Source organism: Labrus bergylta, chromosome 5 (assembly GCF_963930695.1).
Source record: "Labrus bergylta chromosome 5, fLabBer1.1, whole genome shotgun sequence".
Taxonomy (NCBI): Eukaryota; Metazoa; Chordata; class Actinopteri; order Labriformes; family Labridae; genus Labrus; species Labrus bergylta.
Genome location: NC_089199.1, coordinates 11,952,785 through 11,973,125, shown reverse-complemented (window position 1 = coordinate 11,973,125; position 20,341 = coordinate 11,952,785). Strand labels below are relative to the sequence as shown.

At 39.2% G+C, this 20,341-nt stretch overlaps 1 protein-coding gene across 2 annotated transcripts; it reads right to left on the bottom strand.

The window, feature by feature from the left end:
* Positions 1–128: 128 nt before the first annotated feature.
* camk1a (calcium/calmodulin-dependent protein kinase Ia) lies at positions 129–19,422 on the bottom strand. Of its 2 annotated transcripts, none has more exons than XM_020629057.3 (12): positions 19,161–19,422; positions 17,193–17,311; positions 7,683–7,814; positions 6,446–6,520; positions 5,769–5,907; positions 5,541–5,667; positions 5,144–5,219; positions 4,946–5,058; positions 4,783–4,861; positions 3,848–3,935; positions 3,435–3,665; positions 129–2,856 (listed from the first exon to the last, which is right to left on the bottom strand). In XM_020629057.3, the coding sequence occupies exons 2-11, from the start codon at positions 17,276–17,278 to the stop codon at positions 3,462–3,464; spliced, it is 1,119 nt and encodes a 372-aa protein (XP_020484713.1). In that variant the 5' UTR covers positions 17,279–17,311; positions 19,161–19,422; the 3' UTR covers positions 129–2,856; positions 3,435–3,461. The 2 variants fall into 2 exon arrangements, with proteins under 2 accessions (XP_020484713.1, XP_020484712.1); XM_020629056.3 differs by having other exon boundaries at positions 3,491–3,665; positions 19,161–19,405.
* Between the last annotated feature and the right edge of the window lie 919 nt (positions 19,423–20,341).

Below are 20,341 nucleotides of genomic sequence, written 5' to 3'. Positions count from 1 at the left end.
AATAATATAATGAGTAAATAAAAAATGTTATGCACATTATGTTGTGCCTGTGGTTTATCTGTTCAAATGTTTGAATCGTTTCCTCTTGCACGTCTTTAAAAGCCGTTGCATGACGACAGAACACACAATGCATAGACAAGGAAGTTTTATTTAATTTCCTGCAATCGTAACTCTGTGGGTACAAATCGTATTTTCTTATATCTTGTTCAATAACCCATGATGCATTGCATCCATACATTTGTAGCTCAAAACAGCTTTTACAAAAAAGGATATACAATATATACTTATATTTATATATATATAATATACAGGTGTTTCTTTTATGCATTTAGATGTGTTTGTAATGGGTAAAACAAGCATTTTTTTTTCAAGTTAAAAAAAAAGTCAAGTGGAAACAAATCTCAGTTCAACATAAGGTTATTACCAAACAAATAATCGCCAAAGTCATCAACATTGGCTTTCTTACATTTAACATGAAGCCCTTCACACACAATTTGCATATTTTCCACAATTACGGTCACATAAATCCAGAGTGATTCCATTATTTTACTGCACGAGGGACCTGTATGTTTCAATGACATTTATGGGAACTCATTTAAAGTGGACAAAACATATTTTTAATAGCTTGTTGGCTAAAGCCTTACGGCTAACAAAAGTACTATGTGTTGACATACCCAAAATAAATAACAGTATGATTTATATCTTTAGCTAGTTGTTGCGGTGAGAACAAAGCCTCTGATTTGTTTTCTTTACAAGTTGCTGAAACATTGCCATCCGTCATCTGAGTCATAAATTCATAAGATAACTTATCTGAATATAGAGTTAAACATCTCTACTTCCCCTTATGGCTTTGGTTTATATACTGCGGATGAGGACAAATCAATCTTGAAGGCTAATTCCAGGGCTGACAGGAGATGTATCCTGCATCATTTCCATGTTTTATACTGTGGCTGGCACTTTAATTTATGTATAGTTTTCCTGCTTGTGCCTGGGAATCAGACAGGGATACATCGTTTAATAATTCATACATGTACAGCAAGAAAACTGACAGGAAGAAAAAAAAACATTTAAGTGAAAAATAAAGAGAAAAAAAAGTTATTCAGGTCAAGACTTGACCATCTTAGTGGATGCAAATGATAAGTCCACTGTGCTGTGTTGTACTTTGTCAACCACATTACTTCTTGTGTTACTCACTTCACATTATATAGCTCAAAATTACAGTATTACAATTTTTTTTTTCAATACAACAGAGTAATAATATTCATGTGTGTTTATACTAATTGATCATCATTCATGTAAACATATTTAACCAGGTCATGCAAACAGTAGACCAAAACTTCTTCCACTAGAGGTGCACAGCACAGAGCAGGCGGAGCGCCCAGACTGAGATCCCTGACACTCAGCATCAAACACAGAGACCGACAGCAGGCTGATCAGACGCTTGTCAGGAACTGAACAGAGAGAATGAGTGTGATATGATATATATATATATTTTTTTTAAATAGGCGTGAATGCACCTTCAAAACAATTCCTCCTCTGAGGTCAGATTCCTGTGAGTTTATAACATAGGGATCTCAGTTTGAGCCTCGGAAAACAGAACAGTCATAAAACTAAAAAAAAAAAGAATAATTAAAGTCTTCTCTTGATATTCATACATTTCGATGTTTCTCGCCAAAAAAAAGCATGCAAACACTCCATATCAGAACCACCCTTCGCAAACCCAGTCTGAGCCAGAATATAGAGTCCAAAACACCCTGAAACATCTCCTCTTTCCAAAAAGACTTTGAACTAAATACAAAACAAAAAACATAAAAAGGGAAATTCCAGTATTTTTTAACCTCTGCCCTTTTTATTAGTGGTGTTTGTGTTCTAGGTTTTAGCAGTTTTGAAATCACTCCAGTATTGCCGTAACAAGGCTTTCATGGCTACAATGTAATCCTTCGGGGCATTCACAGGTGAGCTGGTTTGAACCACTAAAGGTACTTCTTTTTGCCATTTACAAGCTCATATTATTCTTAACATAAATATGACCTAGGTTAAAATATACATGAATTCCTCTTTAAACAAGAAAAAGGACAGAGTGGTCGATCTGAACACGCCGGGCTGGTGGCATCAGCAGTGAACACACCCTTTCAAATGAACTCCATGTAACAGCTACCTGGTCAGTGACTACACTGAGCAACACTGACGGATATCAAGACAAGCAGGAGTAAATTTAAGCACTGTGTGTCTCTTTGTGCCCTGTCAGGCAGAAGGCTGCCATTAATGTAGAGGGTGTGGACTGACAACAGTTGGAGTTAGAGGTAGATGTGACGGATAATTAGAAAACCAAAAGAAAGATTATATTAATGCATTGACTTCAAGTTAGACTTCAAGCTGATCATCTTCTTGAAGCCACTTGTTTTAAATGTGAACCCTGTCTGCTACAGCTACATTAGGCAAAACTACATGTTTAGTTGCTTAGAGGGTTTATTTCAGGATAATCATGCAGAGAGGCCTTTTTTTTAAAAAAACAGCTGTGCATTCTGTTCTGCAGTAAAGATAAGCTTGATCTGTGAATCTCGAGTACGGATGGTTTTTTTTTGTTAGGTTTCTGGGATAAAACTTGTGGCATGATTCTCCACACTGTGACAGTGACCTGCTTGCTTGTGGACCCTGCCTGACAGCTGCTCTGCATTCCTGGCCAGACTGGGCGGGGCGGGCTCTGTACGCTCCAGGGGTACAATGTCACCATGACAACGGGAGTTTGTGCTCAGACGCGACTGGCTGGCCGGCAGCAGTAAGTGCAGCTTCTCAGGCTGTCCCGATCTGCGCTGCCCTCGTTGCTTCCCCGGCGCCCGTCCTCGTAGTGGGACACTGAAGATTAAAAAAAAAAAGAAGTAAATTCAAGTTTAATTCTGATGATTTTTCAAAGTGGTTTTAATTTTTATGTTTGAGGCTATTCCCGTTAACAGTCGTAAAAAAAAAAAATGAAGAGAACCTGTGTAGAGAAAAGGAATACTCGTCCCCAGCAAAGCAAGCTTCAAATAAGCATCACTTTCCAAAGTCATTTTGTGGCTTATTCTGAATAAAAGTCAATAGCTAAATTATTGTTTCTGGCATTGTAGGGATCTATTTTTGAGCCACAGTGCAGCAAACCAAATGCCTGCTTATTCTTCTACAGATGCTTGTTAATGAACAATTGTGTAGCCGAGGATTGCTGCTAATAAAGTGTGCAGGAAAGACAAACATTTAGTAGCAAGTCTAGAGGATCTTTTGAGGATTTCCTCTTCTACAGAACTATGTAAATACTAGCAACATATCTACCTCTGTTAAAGTGAAAGGCACTACTAGTCACCTCGCTGTTATTAGCTTGGCTGTTGACATGAGTGCTATTTACAAGTTGACAAATTGTGATCACAGTAACTTTGATGTGTGTTACTAGCTTATCTTACCAACATTTAACCACATCCTGTGTGGCTTTATTCCCGTAAGTGAACTGTGCACTTACAGCTCTCCTCCTCCCCGTTCCCAAGCTCGTCTTCCTCCTCCTCCTCCTCCTCTTCCTCTGGGAGCAGAAGTCCATGGCAGGGACTGGTGGGAGTAATCTGGCTGGGTCCCTCGAGACTCGTGCCCAGCTGCAACCTCCGCATGTGGCGCACCACTGCTGTGGCATTAAATGCTTGCTGCACGGACGGAGTGTGAGATGGAGAGAGAGAGAGAGAGGGGGAAGGGGGAAGCAGAGGGAAAAAAACCTTTCATGTCTGACAGCTAGCGATGGAGGAAAAACAGCACCAGCATACAGAATGTGCAGTAACTCCTGCCAATCTTCATTCTGCTCTATCAGCAGGTTGCTCTTTGCACTGACCTTCCATTTACTTTTAGCGAAGTTCTTCTTGATTTGAGCACTGACAGATTCATGGATATTCTTGTCCAGAGCTGTGTCTCCACAGATCCTGCAAAGTACACGAGTATGAAAGGAAGTTTACAGTTAACTGAGGCACTTGATAAAGTGTATCACTAAAACGCTCAGCATTAGCTGCCTCCATTTTCTCAAATATAAAGATCCGATACTAAACTTTGTCATGAAGATATGAGAGTAAACCAAATATCTTGGAGTGTTGAATACTATATTTGAAACTGAGTCAACCTTCAGCGCTGAGAATTTCCAAGTTTTGCAATTTATTTTTATTACTGAGACGTTTTTGTAGTCAAAGAGGAGATTTGATAGAAAAAATGTGTTAATGATTGTTGAGAATAAAACGTTTATAGCAGCCATGCATCATATTCATGATCAATTATTGGATTGTCTTTTTGTCATGTTTAGCAAAAGCATAAAATGATGTTCAACAGGAAAATCTAAACCACAATGAATAATAATAATAATAATAATAATTTATCCTGTATTAATCCTGCGAGGGGAAATTCAATTTTACACTCTGTCTAATGAACATGAACACACAAATAGGCTGAAATACACACACATGCACAAACAGGATCCTATGGACATGCACTAATGGAGAGGGGTCAGAGTGAGGGGGCTGCCCACAGCGAGCGCTCCAGAGCAGTTTTGGGGTTTGGTGCCTTGCTCAAGGGCACCTCGGCAGTGCTCAGGAAGTGGACTGGCACCTCTCCAGCTACCAGACCAACTTCCAGACTTGGTCCGTGCTGGGACTTGAACCGGCAACCCTCCGATTCCCAACCCAAGTCCCTACAGACTGAGCTACTGCCGAAAGGATGAGATTCAGTGTATCTCTCATTATTCTTTAAATACAGAAACAATGAATGTTTTGACCCTCTCACCATGGATGCTGCAGGGCCTGCTCACATGTGTATCTCTTCATAGGCTCTTTTTCCATCAGGTGACAGATAAAGTCTTTGGCTGCAGACAGTGATGAAGTTTAAGTTGTTACAGCCCACTCTGTTTTTCAGTGGTGTCAAAATGGGAGGTGTTTTTTGTCCATACCTGAATCTGAAATATCATCCCAGTACGGAGAGTCAAATTCATACTCTGCTTTGAGAATCTGCTCGAATAACTTGGCATCATTTTCATCATAAAATGGAGGATATCCACATAACCTGAGGAAGATTCAGAACAAAGTCAGAATTAGGGAAACGGCGGTCTCTTTACTTAACGCTCAAAGATGAAGTAGCTCAGACTCACAGAATGTAAGAAATAACTCCTATCGACCAGCAGTCCACCGCTTTGCTGTACGGCTTCTGAGCGAGAACCTCGGGAGCTGTGAACCACACACACACACACACACACACACACACACACACACAGGAGTCATCAGGTGCAAGTGGAAATAAATACAACACAGCGCAGCAGTGAGAGAAAATTCAAGTAATCTTAACCTCTCAGTCCTACCATATGGTCTGTTAGGTCACGTTAAACAGGTAAGAACCCTTCTGAAACACTTACAATTGACTGAGCAGTGGATGAAAGAGCCTCTCACACAGGCATGAATAAAGAGGGGAGTTGAGCTCAAACAGAAGAGCTGAGCTCACATGAAAGAGATGAGGGGCAGGAGAGGAGGGGAGAAGAGAGTCTGACTTACCCACATATCCTGGAGTACCACACGCTGTGGACATGACACTTCCTGCCCCTTCGATCTTGGACAGACCAAAGTCACTGATCATGATTTTGGAGTCTTCGTCCATACTGTAATACAGCAAATTCTCTGGCTGCAAAAAAACAAGAAGAAGAAGGTTTACGTTTATAGAGAAGGGATCAACTGCAGGCCAGAAGGAGCTGATCCATTTCTGTCTTCCTTGAGCAGTGATACCTTCAAGTCTCGGTGAACGATCCCCATGTCATGGAGATATTTGACTGCATCTAAGATCTGGTGGATGAGTTGGCTGGCATCTCTCTCTGTGTAGAAACCTTTCTCCACGATCCGGTCGAACAACTCACCTCCGGACACCCTGCCAGGCGAAAATCAGGGAAAACAGCCAAATAGTCATTTAAAAAAAAACATCAATTAAACCTCTAGTTCAAACCCCTTCAACAAGCATCTACCTACCACTGATAACAAATTGATGCTGTAATATCAAATATTAATTCAACCTTAAAATTACTTTGAAAAACACATTTTCACCAAAAGATCTGAGTCTAATTAGAAATGTGCTTAAATAAAAATAGACAAGACAATAGTTTTGAGCATACTAAATATAATACATAAGAGATACTTATATAATATATATATAGATATATAACAATAAATGTGGAAATATCTTTTTTTTTATAGTTTCAAAGGGAAACAGAAGAATTTACAATGGTGGAAAAACCGTACAACTTTATATGTTTGAAGCTTAAAAAGGGAAATGGGATGATAATTAAGCTGTCCTTTAACCAAAATCCTTTGATAGCAATATTGCTTAAAACAAAAAAACGTGCTACTTGAAATGCATGTGATCTGTTATCTAATAGTCTGTTGTGTTATGTAAAGGATGCAGAACTCACAGCTGCATGACAAGATATAGATGAGATGTACTTTCAAAGATGTCCTCCAGTGACACAATGTTTGGGTGCTGTATTCTGCGGATGATAAAATGGGGGGAAAAAAAGATATTCGATAAGAGATGTTGCATTTTTAATTGAGCCTCATTTCTCTAATGCTAACTGTCAGGTGGACACCAGATGGCATTCTTGCTACATAATTCAGACTTTAGAGTGCTCTGTTCCCTCTCTGCTATGGAAAGCCTACAGTCAGTTCGGATCACACCTATTAGTTTGCCCTGATCTCGGAAAAATGTGAACGAAAAAATGCCTCTCAGATCAAACAGAGGAGATTTAGATTCAGTTGAAAACCTCTTTCTGGGAAACAAAAAAATGCTCAGTGTGTGCAGCTAGAAGCTTTAACAATGAACAGCTTTGGAGATTACAGCATTAGGGTTTGACAAAAATGACTACAACACATGCTAGACTCCACGGCTGCAGTTTATTTGCCATTGCAACGTGAGCATTTGCAAAAAATAAATAATTTAAATCAATAAATAAGAAAAATTACTTTATAAGGAAAAGCTACCAGCTACCTTCAGACGTACAAATTGGTGCCGTTTTAGATGGAAAAGCACATAAGAGAGAAATTGTAAGTTTGAGCTGATATGTAGTCTTTCATTTTTGTTTGCTGCACTTCATGTTGTTATTGCAATATCAGCCATCAGACTGTCAGGCCAATCTCCTGGCTCACAAGGCAAGTTAAGAGCATGTGAACACCCCATCTGTGTCACACAACAGAAGCTGAGAGAGGCTAATGTCACTAGTAGTTGAATAAGAGAACTCCCTTAGATCAGATCATTTATTTTACTTTCTCTAGCAAACATTTCTCTCTGATTGATTCCATGCTGGCTTTAAGAATTTGGCAAAACTCCACTCCTCCCTTTCCTCCATATCCCCCCCCCCCCCCCCCCCCCCGACATCTCCAACCTCTATGTCTCTTCTCTTTCTTCAATACTGCTGCGGGGAACTCCACACCATCTCCGCCTCTGTGTGCAGTTGCCCTGGCAACAGGGACACTAAAAATAGGTCTATCTTCTTTACTCCTGACATTTCCGGTGCACAATCCTACTGTTTCTACTGACACCATGCATTTATTTAGTCACACATTCAATTGACCCCTTGCATGAATTCTGTTTGCACATAACACCGAATCTGTTCCTCAAGCTGGACACGTGGCGAGGAACTCAGGTGAACTCACCTGTGCAGTACGGCGATCTCATTCTCGATGTTGTTCTCTTTGCCTTCCAGCGCTTTCTTGGGGATGCACTTGATGGCCACAAGCCTCTGGGTCCCCCGCTCTTCGGCTAGAACCACCTCTGAGAAAGCTCCCCTAAAACAGAGGCACACACACACACACACACGCACACACACACACACACACACACACACACACACACACGCACACACACACACACACACACACACACACACACACACACACGCACACACAAATTATGCAGACAAAAGAGAGAAGAAAAGGAATGTGTGGGAGTGAGGGGTGAAATGGACAGTGTAGGATTTATTCTTCTCAGGCTGATGGGTTGGAAGAAAAAAACAAAGCCACTAAAAAGATAAAATATTCTCCTTTTTATTTTAGTGCCAATTCATTATTTCGTATGACTCCCACGCAAAAAAAGATTTTAAGGAGCTTTTAGAACTTAAAAAAAGGTCTCTCAACTACCCACAACAACAGAGCTTTTTAAAAAAGATCTCAAAATACCCTCCATTCAGCCATCTGTGCGTGTGTGCGTGCGTGTGTGTGTGTGTGTGTGTGTGTGTGTGTGTGTGTGTGTGTGTGTGTGTGTGTACTAAAATTATTTCTGTGAGTGTGAGTGGTGTTCATATAAATAATTCAAAATGATGACAGGTTTTTTGGGGGTTTGAGAGAAAGCTCAGGAGGTGAAGCAATAGTCACATCAAGACATTTTTAGTAATATCAGTTGTTGTAAAAAAAAAAGGGAACTATTTTTAATCCGTTGAATAATAGATAGAGTAAATGTAGATTCTGAGGGAGACTAGACTGCATTATGGATTATCGTGATGTTGAGAGGGGAGAATAGTGTGTATTTACACAGTCTCCCTCCAGAAGTGTGGGAGGGAGCTCAGGAGGAGGCATGAACACACACACGCACATTGTTAGCAACCGCAGGGATCCTTTACATGTGAATGAAATGGCGCTGTCATGCAATGCACAGTGGAAGTTCAATGTTCATGTCCTCGCAGATATTTCCTCCTCTTTGTCCCTCTGTCACACTGTGGAGGATGTGAGGAGCTCAACTTAAGTATGCGACGTTAAAAGGAAAAGGATGGATGCTGTTGTCATAGTAAACGCTCAATGTGGAGCTGTGGTAATCCCTGAGATGTCTTTGTACTGTGGCCATCTTGTGCTCAACGAACCATCGCAGCAGAAGCGTTTCATGCACATGAGGAGAGACGATTCTCACTCACATCTTGTGTTTCATTCGCTTAAAAGTCCTGAAAATAATCTCTGGGCCAAATTGCATAAAGCTCCCACACTCATCGACCAGTAAAAGCATTTTGATGTGTTTAAACCTCCAGTATTAACGGGCAAAATTCCCTCAGAGCTCCAATCTTCTATTATTAGTGAGTGGAAATCTATACAATCTTAGTGGATGTTTAAAATAGGAGGAAAGAGAGTATGTTTGCCTTTTTCTTTTAAAGGTCTATTTTTGGGGCTTTTTATGCCTTTATTTTAGCGATAAGACAGTGGATAGAGTCGGAAACCAGAGGGAGAGAGAGGGGGAACAGCATGCGGGAAAGGAGCCACAGGTCGGATTCAAACCCGGGTCGCCCGTCAGGAGGACCACAGACTGTGTACATGAGGCACGCCCACTAACTACTACGCTATAGCGCCCTAGAAGGTTTGGCTTTTTACTTCAAATCCAACAACATTATTTTTTTGTTAGGGAAATATAAAAGGCACAATGAGAACTGTTTGTTTTTGTTGTAAACAAACTATTCAAAAAGTGGACCCTCCTCCCTGGCTCAATGATAATATTAGCTTCCCCTTAGATGCATGTGTACAATCCGTACAATCTCATCCAAGTTTGATTGAGTCCCTTATGTTATTTGTTTGGGAATACATATCGACTGCCCAAAGGTTGTCACTCAAAAATGTCCTGAACATAACGATGTAAGAAAACACAGGCAGGGAAGTGTCTTTGATGAAACTGACACACACTTCTAATAGGTCTTATAATAGAGAGGGATTATTTTCATATGAGTCTTTGTGTTGTTATTCAGGAATATCCTTTTGTTGATTTACATTTTATCTTTAGCTAGCAAGGTTAAGCTAGTTAGCATCAAAATGAATCAATGGTCATTATGGCTGTCCTCGACAAAAGCAGCTTTGTAAAAAAGTGGTACACGGTGCCTTTTGTAACAAAAGAGTTATTCTCTCTTTAAATTCGAGCTAATAAATGAAAAAAATTCTAACAGAAATGTCACAAATCAGGGAGGCGCCAGTAGCCTATTGGCTAGTACGCACACCCCATGTACGGAGGCTAAAGTCCTCTAAGCGGGCCTAACATATCATTCCCCACTCTTTCTCTCCCTGATTTCTGACTCTATCCCCTGTCTTTTCTCTAAAATAAACCTTTAGAAAAAGAGAAAAGTCACAAATCATAACCTACACAACAATAACTAATTTAAATATTTTTTTTAAAACTTAAAGATGACAGTGACAAAACTATCAGTGGAGTAAATGATATATGATCACATTGTCAAATTTCTTGGTTTGTGACAATAATTTGTTTTGGTTGATTCTCCATTGACTAAAACACATTAGCAATAAATACAATAAACATTATGTCAAGATATAATTTTCAGCAATTCATTGAGTGCTTATTCTACTGTAAAACCCTGAATAGTATTTTGGACTCAAGTCTTTACTGTCTATGACCTGATCCATGCATTAATTATACTACTCATACAATTAAAAAAAATGCTTGTACAAAGAGTTTGCTGCTGTTGCCGTGAGACACATTATAATTAACTACCCAGTTGCTAATTTCTACTCGACACAGTAGGGGTTTGCACTCAGGAGGTTTCAGGAAAGAAAGACTAGAAGTGAGAAAAGAGGAAGCTACTGTAGCTGCACTGAAGTGACGAGTTAAGAAGAAATAAGTCGACAGTTGAAAAGTGTTATGAGATAAATTACAAGATTATGAGTCCTTGTTCTGAAGCACAATAGCTGAAGGTCATTTTGTTTTTGTATTGATTCACTCACGCAAAATATTTTTAGCCTTTTTTAAATTTTTAAACAGATACATATTCAGACAGACAGACAGACAGACAAACAGACAGACACACAAACAGACAGACACACAGACAGACGGACAGATGAAGCATTACATAAGTGTCCTCTGTCTGTTTATCATGCATCTGTAACAGTGTGATGGTGTCTGCCCCACAGCCATCAGCACAACATGGACACAACAGCATGGTTCTCTGCACACATCTTCTCCATCACGCTCTCTCTCATACACACACACACACACACACACACACACACACACACACACAGATCCAAGTTGTTGTTGGGAAACACTGAAATCCCAGCTGTCCTTATGGGAAAATATTGATTCACGCGTTCTCATATCGCTGTCAGCGTCTCTCAGTGCTTTTGATAAGTGTGCTCTTAATTCTGTCTGAAATGTCTTCGAGGCTTCACCTTACACTACATTATAATGATGTTTAATGTGACGTGCTGTTAGTGGAATTGGCTACTTAGAATAATGCTGCACTGTAAGCTGTAAACAAACTCAAGATGTACATTGACATACAGTTAGGCCTATCTGTAGATCAGTTAGGTTTGATGATCATTAGAGATGCACCAATCTACTTTTTTTCAGTTCAGATCCGATTCCAATACATACGTACCCCTAAAAAGCCTAATTTTAGATTGCAAAATGGTTTTCCTACTGGCAGTGGAGACGCAGGATTTGTTATATAGATATACTGTGTCCTTTTTTTTTATATTCCCTGATTTTGGCAAATTTGGGTCAGATTTGTCAATCATATTTAATATTATGATAAATTCTTTACATAAGCTCCTGTGAGGAACTTGAATTTTTTTTTTTTTCAGTAGGTGTAAGTATTCAACAGCAACAAAAAAAATCACCTAATTGGCAATCTTTGCTGTGGAAAAATAGTCTGTTTCTGCAGCCTGCAGTCAATCACTTCATCTGACCCCTACCCCCCTGCAGCTGTTTCATACAATAATACTAACAATATAGAAATAAAATAATGTGTCACTGATGGTCCCCTTTGCTTTTGATGTTCATGAAGAGACATCAGTATTAATTTCACACTGTTTCACTACCAGCTAAAAACTCCTCACAGGAGCTTTAAGCCAGGTGATACATTAACAAGCTAGCATTAGCTTGATCAGTTGGTTCAGTTTTCTAGTACTCAACACTCATCACTACACTGATTGATTGACACATCAGATTTATAGAGGTACATTGTGTGGCGCCAATTTCCAAAGAATATACATTAAGGTTGAACTCGTGAAGACATGTTAACACTTACTAAATAGTGAGTTACACCAGATGTTCCAAACTGTGAGAAAAGTCCTCCCTTCATTCTGAGTGACTTCTTGAGTTTGGCATCATTCAATAAGAAAATATTTGACAATAAAAAGCTTACACCATTCTACAAGTGCAATGCAGACCTGAAGACTTCAAGTGCACATCTGCAATCAATTCTTTGTTCAAGGTCGGCCAACACCTTTATCAAAATGACCACAAATATTCACATGCCATCAGTAAGGTGTATTATATGATGTATTACTCACTTCAATATGCTCTGCGGTTTTACAGTTTTAATTCAACACTTGATAAAGACTTTTTTATGAAGGCCAAGCTTGTACGTAATTCAAGGCAAAGCAGCAATTCAAGGATCAAGAATGTGATAATAATAAATCCCTTTGCACTCAAAATAATTGATGTTTGCTGCAATGGAAGAAATCATTAACTCATATTTTTTTAAATAAAACCATTCATCATCTATCAACCAAAGTCCGGCCTGCTGCAGACACATCCATCACTCTATCGATCCCATCGGATGCTAGCGCTCCCTTCAACCCCAACATGTCTCCAAGTCCCAAAAAAAGCTTTCTCTTTTTAGCTTAATCCATTTTGTGAGTGTGTATTTATGTGTGTTTTTGAGAGAGGAAAAGAGAGGGCAGGGAGGAGATTAGTGTACAAAACATGTCTAGGTCAAAGCACAACCCCACTCCAAATATTCTCCAGTCATTCTTACAAGAGCCTGTTTATGAAAAATAGCTTTATATATTCATCTCAAAAACACTGGGACAAGACCATTCACAAATAAAATGTGAAAAGTACATTTGTATTTCCTTCACTAAAAACATGTGTAGGTCAAATCTCTTAACTCCTCAACTCTTCACTATAAACCCACCAAACAGTACGAGTGCTTTCTAAAAGTGTTTGGAGCTGCAGGGTCACAATGTTTATGCCCATTATACACAGCCAGGAAAGTGACTGTTAAAACAAGCCTCCATCGTGTGTTTCTTTTTAAATATCTACCTCCACCAAAAAAAAAGTTCTGTTCTTGGTTCTATATCTTGAATGAAAGTAGAATTATATACCAAGTTCTGGCTGGATTTACATTGAAGTTAGTGGAAAGATGTAGCAAAAGGGACAGGGAGGAACCTATTGCATTTTGCATCCTTACCAGACTCATGAACGAGCATCAGATGAGTAAGTGAATGTTATTGTTCAGTTAGGCATTAAACCAAAAATAACAGACACCCCAATAATCACAAAAATACAAATCTGAGATGCTGAGGCTTTATGTATACTGTAGGCAACATTGTATATTGAAATTATTGCTATAGTTCTGGGAATATGTCTCTACCAACAACAGTTATTTGCTTGAGGATTTTAATAAAATAAAAAGGGTGTACTATACGCCTTAAGAGGCCTGTGCTCCTCTTTTTATTACTGTTGCATTTCATAACTATCTTTTGTTTCTATCACATTTATATCTTGTGTCAAACATTCTGTATATTTGAACTTTCACAGAGGTCTTTCCTGATGACAAAGGATTGTTAAAAAATCTAGCCTATGACAATCTAGCCTTTGATATTGCAATCAGAAGCTTTGAGAGGGTTGCCAGCACTGCTGCTGAAACTGAAAATCAACACCAAATTCTGTAGACCTTTGCAGGTATTTCTTTTACCAAATTCTGTATATGTAACAGGTAACGATTTGGTTTGGTAATGTTCAATAGAGGAGAGATTTAAAAGGAGAGCTCAGCATCAGCCATACATTTAATTCAACACGTGGTTGAGGTCTAAACAATTTTGTTAACAGGGCACATGCTCTTCATTTCTGTCATGACAAATTAGGTGCAAGTGCATCCATAAATATCACAACTCACGCCTTTATAAGTCTTACTTATCTGTCCTTACTTATAAGTCAATGACCAAAGTTACAGTATTAGCGTATTTTCATGGGACATTAAATCAAACTGTAAAGATACAGGGTTAGGGTGACAGTGAAAGGTAAATCAGCGGACCATTCTAGCATTTACAACAATAACTCAACAACTTGGGTGAGCTGCTTTGCTCTCTCCTTCTGTTTTTACAAAAACTGCCTGGGTGGCTTCCATATCACAGTAGAGAAATCCAGACTACATGAATGTCACTAAATGCGTTTGTGGTGTTTCACCTTTATTTGACAAATACATGATCAGATATGAGGTACCATATTGACTTAAAAACTGAATCGTAACTCCTTAAAGGGCTCATCAAGAAAGACTTATTTCAAAACGATTTGCTTTGTCTGTGTGGTTTCTTTCCTCCTCAAAAATAGCATTTTGAAAGGAAAGTCATGTTTGGAAATTCAAATTAAAAAATGTATGTGGGCAAATGGTGACAGACATGCTAACTGTAGAGGTGGGGATTCTTTTATCTGCCAAGACCACCCTGAGGACAGCTTGTCCTGAAGTGGACTCTAAACAGGAGTAGAACTGCAAGAATGAGCTGGATTGGAATATAATATTTCAACATAAATCAATTAACTTCACACGCTGAATTCCTGGATAAAGCTCCTCTGTAATCTGCCTTCCGAGCATAAGGAGCTTTCCTTCAACACATTAATTCTGCCCTCTGCCAGGTCCAACTACAATGACAGGAGGGAAGAAAATATTACTATAGCTTTTTTCTCCCCTCATGTTTTTCCTGAAATATGGGAATGTGGAATCCTGGCAACGCTCTTTTGAGTCCTTGTTACATAACCTTAAATATTATACTACAAATTAAAATGGCTGTTTTGAGTTCTTGTGAGTTGTATTAAATTAAAAACAGAGGTTATCATGATTTAGCAGCAGCTATGCATCCTTCAAATAAACAGACAGAGACTGATGGAGCCTTATCTGATGTCCTCCTACAGTACTTCACAGAACCGGACAGACTTGTCATCTACCCACTGCCATTTCACTTTTGGATGGGGACCAGAGTAACAAAGTCATTAAAATCTGATTCTGTTCTGCCTCTCTGGGGAAGCAGGTGTGATTTAGGGAAGACAGAAAACAACCACACTCCATATGGCGCATTCATGTCATCACAGGTGGATGTGTGCGAGGTCACTTGTACTTAGCGGGGGGTTGGAGGGGTGCCGCCTGGCCATCTGGGCTCAGTCCTGTACCCCTGGAGAGTGCAGTCACAGGTCGCTGTGAGACCAGCCCTTACTATTACTGGCTGCAAGGCAACATTTACCCACTGAATGAAGATTAATTTAGCAGTTTAAAGCTAAAAGAAGATGTAATAAATCCTAATTTGAAAGTGAATAGTCTGTTTTGGAGTTGCAATAACTAAAGCAATCGTTGTCAACATAAAGGCAAAATGAATTGAAGGGTTGCAACAAGACCTCTTGCCTATCAAAGAATTATTTGAGTTTTCAGACAATTGTGTTTTTCACACAATTCTAAGGCGACAGCTGCAGTATATGAGAACCTGACTTAGGTCCAAGCTTAAGTTTGCTCTTGTTCTGCTTTCTCTCACGTCTTCCAAATCAATAATCTGATGTGCAGAGGACGGTGCAGCTGGTTTGAATACATAAAAAAAAAGACAGATTACATTTTTTTTCAATTACTGGTTTCATTGTGTATTCTGGTGTGAATAGTATATGTGATACTTGTAGGCGGTAAGACAGAACAGCTGAATGTAGTCTCAGGGAAAGTGGCCGGATGAAAAAGGGGCTTGAAAACAAATGTTTGTCTCACTTGCTTCTTTCATAATGTCAGAATTATAATGAAGACCAAACTTTCTTTACAACAAATACAATACAACATCTGTATTGTATGGCTCGTTAAAGTTCCCAGTGTGAATCTGCTGTTAGCTATTAAAGTCAAAGTGGTTTATTCAGTGTGAAATCGGAAATAAAGTTACTCAGGCTCACAAAAAGGGAGGAAGAACAACTAAACAGACAATAATGCTCAGTAATAAACACACTCATTTGTAACCAGTCACACAAACAAAAAGGTATGCGCAAAGAGAACACAAGTAATGGCTGATTTGGCAGTGTCATTCTAAACTTGTGGACAGCATGGCTATATTTGTTTACTAGTCTGCTGTTTGCTTTATATTGCCTTTGACCAGTCCATACAAAGTTCTGTTCTCCATAGACTTTTTAAAGGCTCAGAAGGTCAGATTGACCAGGGAAATATTCATGAATGCTTCTAAGCGAAAGGGAAACAGTTGAGTCAGCATCAAACAAAAGCCAAGAATAAGACAAGTCTGAGTCAAAAAAAAAAAGTGACAGACCCGTCCAAAATGTGACTCATGTTCCTTTGGAGTCCAGACTTTAATATGGCAGCCATGACAGCATGGACAGACGGGGAACGAATGAGTTGCTTTTAACCCCTCCAACTCTCCAACTTTCTTTTAAATATGAATGTACCCAACACTTCAAGTACACAAAGCAGACTACATACAGCATCATCATAAGGTGTATACAGAACAAACAGTTCTGGGAACTTTTTGAAGAGGAACAGAAACAAGGAAGGAACTGAAACAGTGGCTAAAAATGATCCTCTAAACAGGGTTTTCGGAACTAAAATAGCTCATAGTTCCTGTGGTGTGGAATCAATGAAAAAGGGGGAGGCTTTTAACAGTTCCTTGAACTATGAAAACGTTCCTGCGGTCCCAAAACACCTATAGTATTTGCCTATACTGCTGGAACACAACTTGGTCCTATGCTCGATTTTAGTCAGTTGTTTTGCCAACTTTTGGTAAATTCCATTTTAAGGACAATGTTAGAACAACAACATACATAAAGAACAGATTTGGCAAAGTGTCTAGACATCACAGCATTTAAGAGTCAGCTCATCCAGTTCAAATTAAAGCATCCTAAATTTGGTTTCTAGATATGCCGATGATGTTTTGTGATACATCTCACTTCAAGGCATCCATCACAACCTAGCAACCAGCGCAATAGTGGAGCTTAAATATGTTATATTCAGCCTATTTGAAAGTCAAGATCATTGTACCTTTCATAAAAAAGCGTCCTTGTTTTTTGATGTAGCGACTGAGACAAGCTGAGGTGTTCTGGACCCTCAAAGGACTTTGGCCTCGGGTGCAGTTGGCCCCACTTTATCCCCTCAGGTAATCCAACCTCACCCTGAAACCAGCACTATAGTATCTATCAGAGCAACTTACGTTCCCAGCACTTCTTTGAAGTCATAATGTTCTTTGATGTCTGATGTCTTCTTTTTCCATCCATTTCCATCCTCTCCGAGAGGCATTCTACAACGTGGATCGGATTCACCACACTACAGCTGCAGGGCAAAAGAACAGAATTAAAACAGACTCAAAATCAAGTTATGCTGCATTGTGTTATCAAAACCAGATCACTCAATGATACAAATTTGTTAAAGAGACTGAGGCTTTTGATGAAGACAAGACAACAGTTTCCTAAAAGGCAACCACGTTCATTATCCTGCTACAACTATTCTACAGCACAGTGGGGAGAAGAGTAGATAAGACTTGACTTGAAATATTATACAACAGTCAATGTGCACTCATGCACTGCTTAATGTAATTAATTAAATGACTTAGAGTGGTACTCTGCGTCAGTAATAGTTCAATATGTCCATCACAGTTTGGTTGACTGATGTGATTGTAGCATAAACTCTTCTTCCATTAAATAAACCATTGATTTTTCATGTAAATTGTTCTGCTTCACGGCTCATGCTTGTATTTCTTAGACCACTAAGTTTAATTGGACTGGATGCCAAGTAGGCACGATATGAGAAAGATATGAGATGTGAGGCAACATTGTTCAAAATCGCAATAAGGATATGACCGTCAATGAATTATCAAAAATGAACAGTGCATACAGCACAGTTTCTACGTCTATCTGCTGTCCTTCATGTTTTTAACCATACCTGTATTTGCATCATATCCCCCCAAAACTATTTTTTTCTCCACTTAAGTGGCACCAAAATAATGTGAGGATAGCTGACAACAAATTTGGGTTGAAATTTGACTGAATAGAAATGATTTGAAAGCATGACGATTACTGTACACCCAGGCCTCCATCCAACTGTTAACATGTACCAGCTGAGGTGGAACACACTGATAGGCCACACTATAACTGTTTTATTTATTTTTTTCATATAAAATCTGACTTTTGTGATGTGTTCATTGTGAAGGCTCGTGTCGCAATTCGGATAAAATTGCAATTTATTGTGTAGCCCTAATGCCAAGACAAACATACTACAGTTATATAAGAAAGATGACTGAATAATCTATTGTGTTAATGAAAAAGAAAATAAAGAAGCTGTAGTCTCTTACTAACTGAAAAGCTTTGCTCTTGTGCTCTACATTATATCTGACACAGGGGGATTTAGATTAAAATAACTTTTAGACGGTGAAACAAAATGTTATTAAATGAAAATAATTAATGAATAAGAATAAAAGCATCAACAGGAAATTGATCAAGACAAAATTACACCTGCACACATACAAGAAGACATGACCACTGCTTAAAGCTATGAAGCCACAACCCACAACGACTACAGTTACTTACTGACAACCATCAGGCAATAAGAAATAGCAACTCATAACATCTTGAAAGTAGGGCAAACAGTGCAGCAGAAGAGGGACCACATATGAAACCATCTCATAAAATAAGTGCATGGTCTGTAGAGGCAGAAACCAGCTGAAGGACCTGTTCTATATTTAACATCTGAAGCATTAAACAACTAGAATGCTTTTGCACATTAAAGCAAAATCTACCAATGCAAGAGCTGTAATTTAAGGAAGCTGAAGCAATTCCTCTGAGAAACATTTGCAGCTCTGCTCTGCATGAAGGCTGCAGGGCGTGAATGACAAGCAGGAGGCTGAGTGGGAATTAAAACGTTTCGCCGGTGCAGTATGTCTGCATTACTGATATGAGTTCGATTTCGTGTTGGTGATCACACAAGCAAAGGCTAGGGAAAAGGAAAGACGGTGTGGGTGTGCGAGCCTTGCTGCAGAGCTCAAGGGTACGACAGTCAAAGGAAGGCAGCATCTTTGGCTTAAATCAGCAGGCTGCAGAAATGCGACATGGACACTGCACAAGGGTTGTCACCAAAAGAAGGTTGTTCATGCATTAATGTGATGAAATACAAGGATAAAACGTACCTAAATGGCGATGTGTAGCTGTGATGTGCTCTCCTTCCCGCTGGGAGCGATGTGGTTGCTGTGCTGGTGCGCTCAGGCTTCTCCTGACGTCAAGATAAGCAGAGACGTCTGTGGACGTAGTGCAGCATAAAATCACTCACTGTTCTTTAAACAACGTGATCTGTGACTCTCCGTATGATAGCCAAGCCAACACCGTCTGTTACGTGAACAGCTTTCTGGTACATCTACGCGTTAGTTTGTGAAAGCTTCCGGCAGCGCAATACTGTTGTTTCAAAGGACTATGAAGACAAATGAATATGCTTTAAATATCACTGTGCTGTGCATGATGTATCAACACAAGCACACACATTAGCGGCCAGCAGGCTATACAGTGAGTCTTTGTGTATACGGATATTATTCACAGAGTGAAGGAGGGTGTTTTACCCAATAATGTCCACCTGCAGGGAATGACTGTATATTTGCCTCCGAGTCTTATAGCCTACACGGCGACGCCCTGCTTCACTCACTCTCAGCAGCATCACACTCGTGGGACACTTTCCACAATCTCAAAACTGCCTGTGTGGTCTCATTAGAGGGGTTGGAGTGGATGGATCAGACAAGCCGATCGAGTCTACGACATTACTGTTAATATAAGGTAGCCTATAACAAATGACAATTGTCTTACATGTTATTTGAGTTCATCCTACCCTTTGTTATTCTTTTTTTTTTTTCCACAAGAAAGAGTAGGCCTACCCTCAGTCTGTACCTTTGCAAGTGACAGAGTAAGTCACTTAGACCCGTGCACCTGGACTTCATGGGCTCAGGTATATGGCAAGCCCTTTTAACATTAAAACAGTCTGGCTGACAAGTAGCAATTTAGTTTTTAATTGTGGAAATTAAATTTCAACATGTCAAAATTAAATTTTGACATGTTGAAATGTTAATTCAAGATATCTGTAATTACATTCTTACATGTAATAATTCCAGGTCAAGATATCAATAATGTAATTTCGACTAGTAAGAATTGCATTTTAGATATCTAGAATTAATTTATGATATCTGTAATGTTAGAACAATTGTAGATATCATAAATGAACTTTGTCACTAGTAAGAATAGAATTGTTGATATCAAGAATGAACATTTTTACTAGTGAGAATTGAGTTGTAGATGTCATGAATTAGAATTGCGACATGTCAAAATG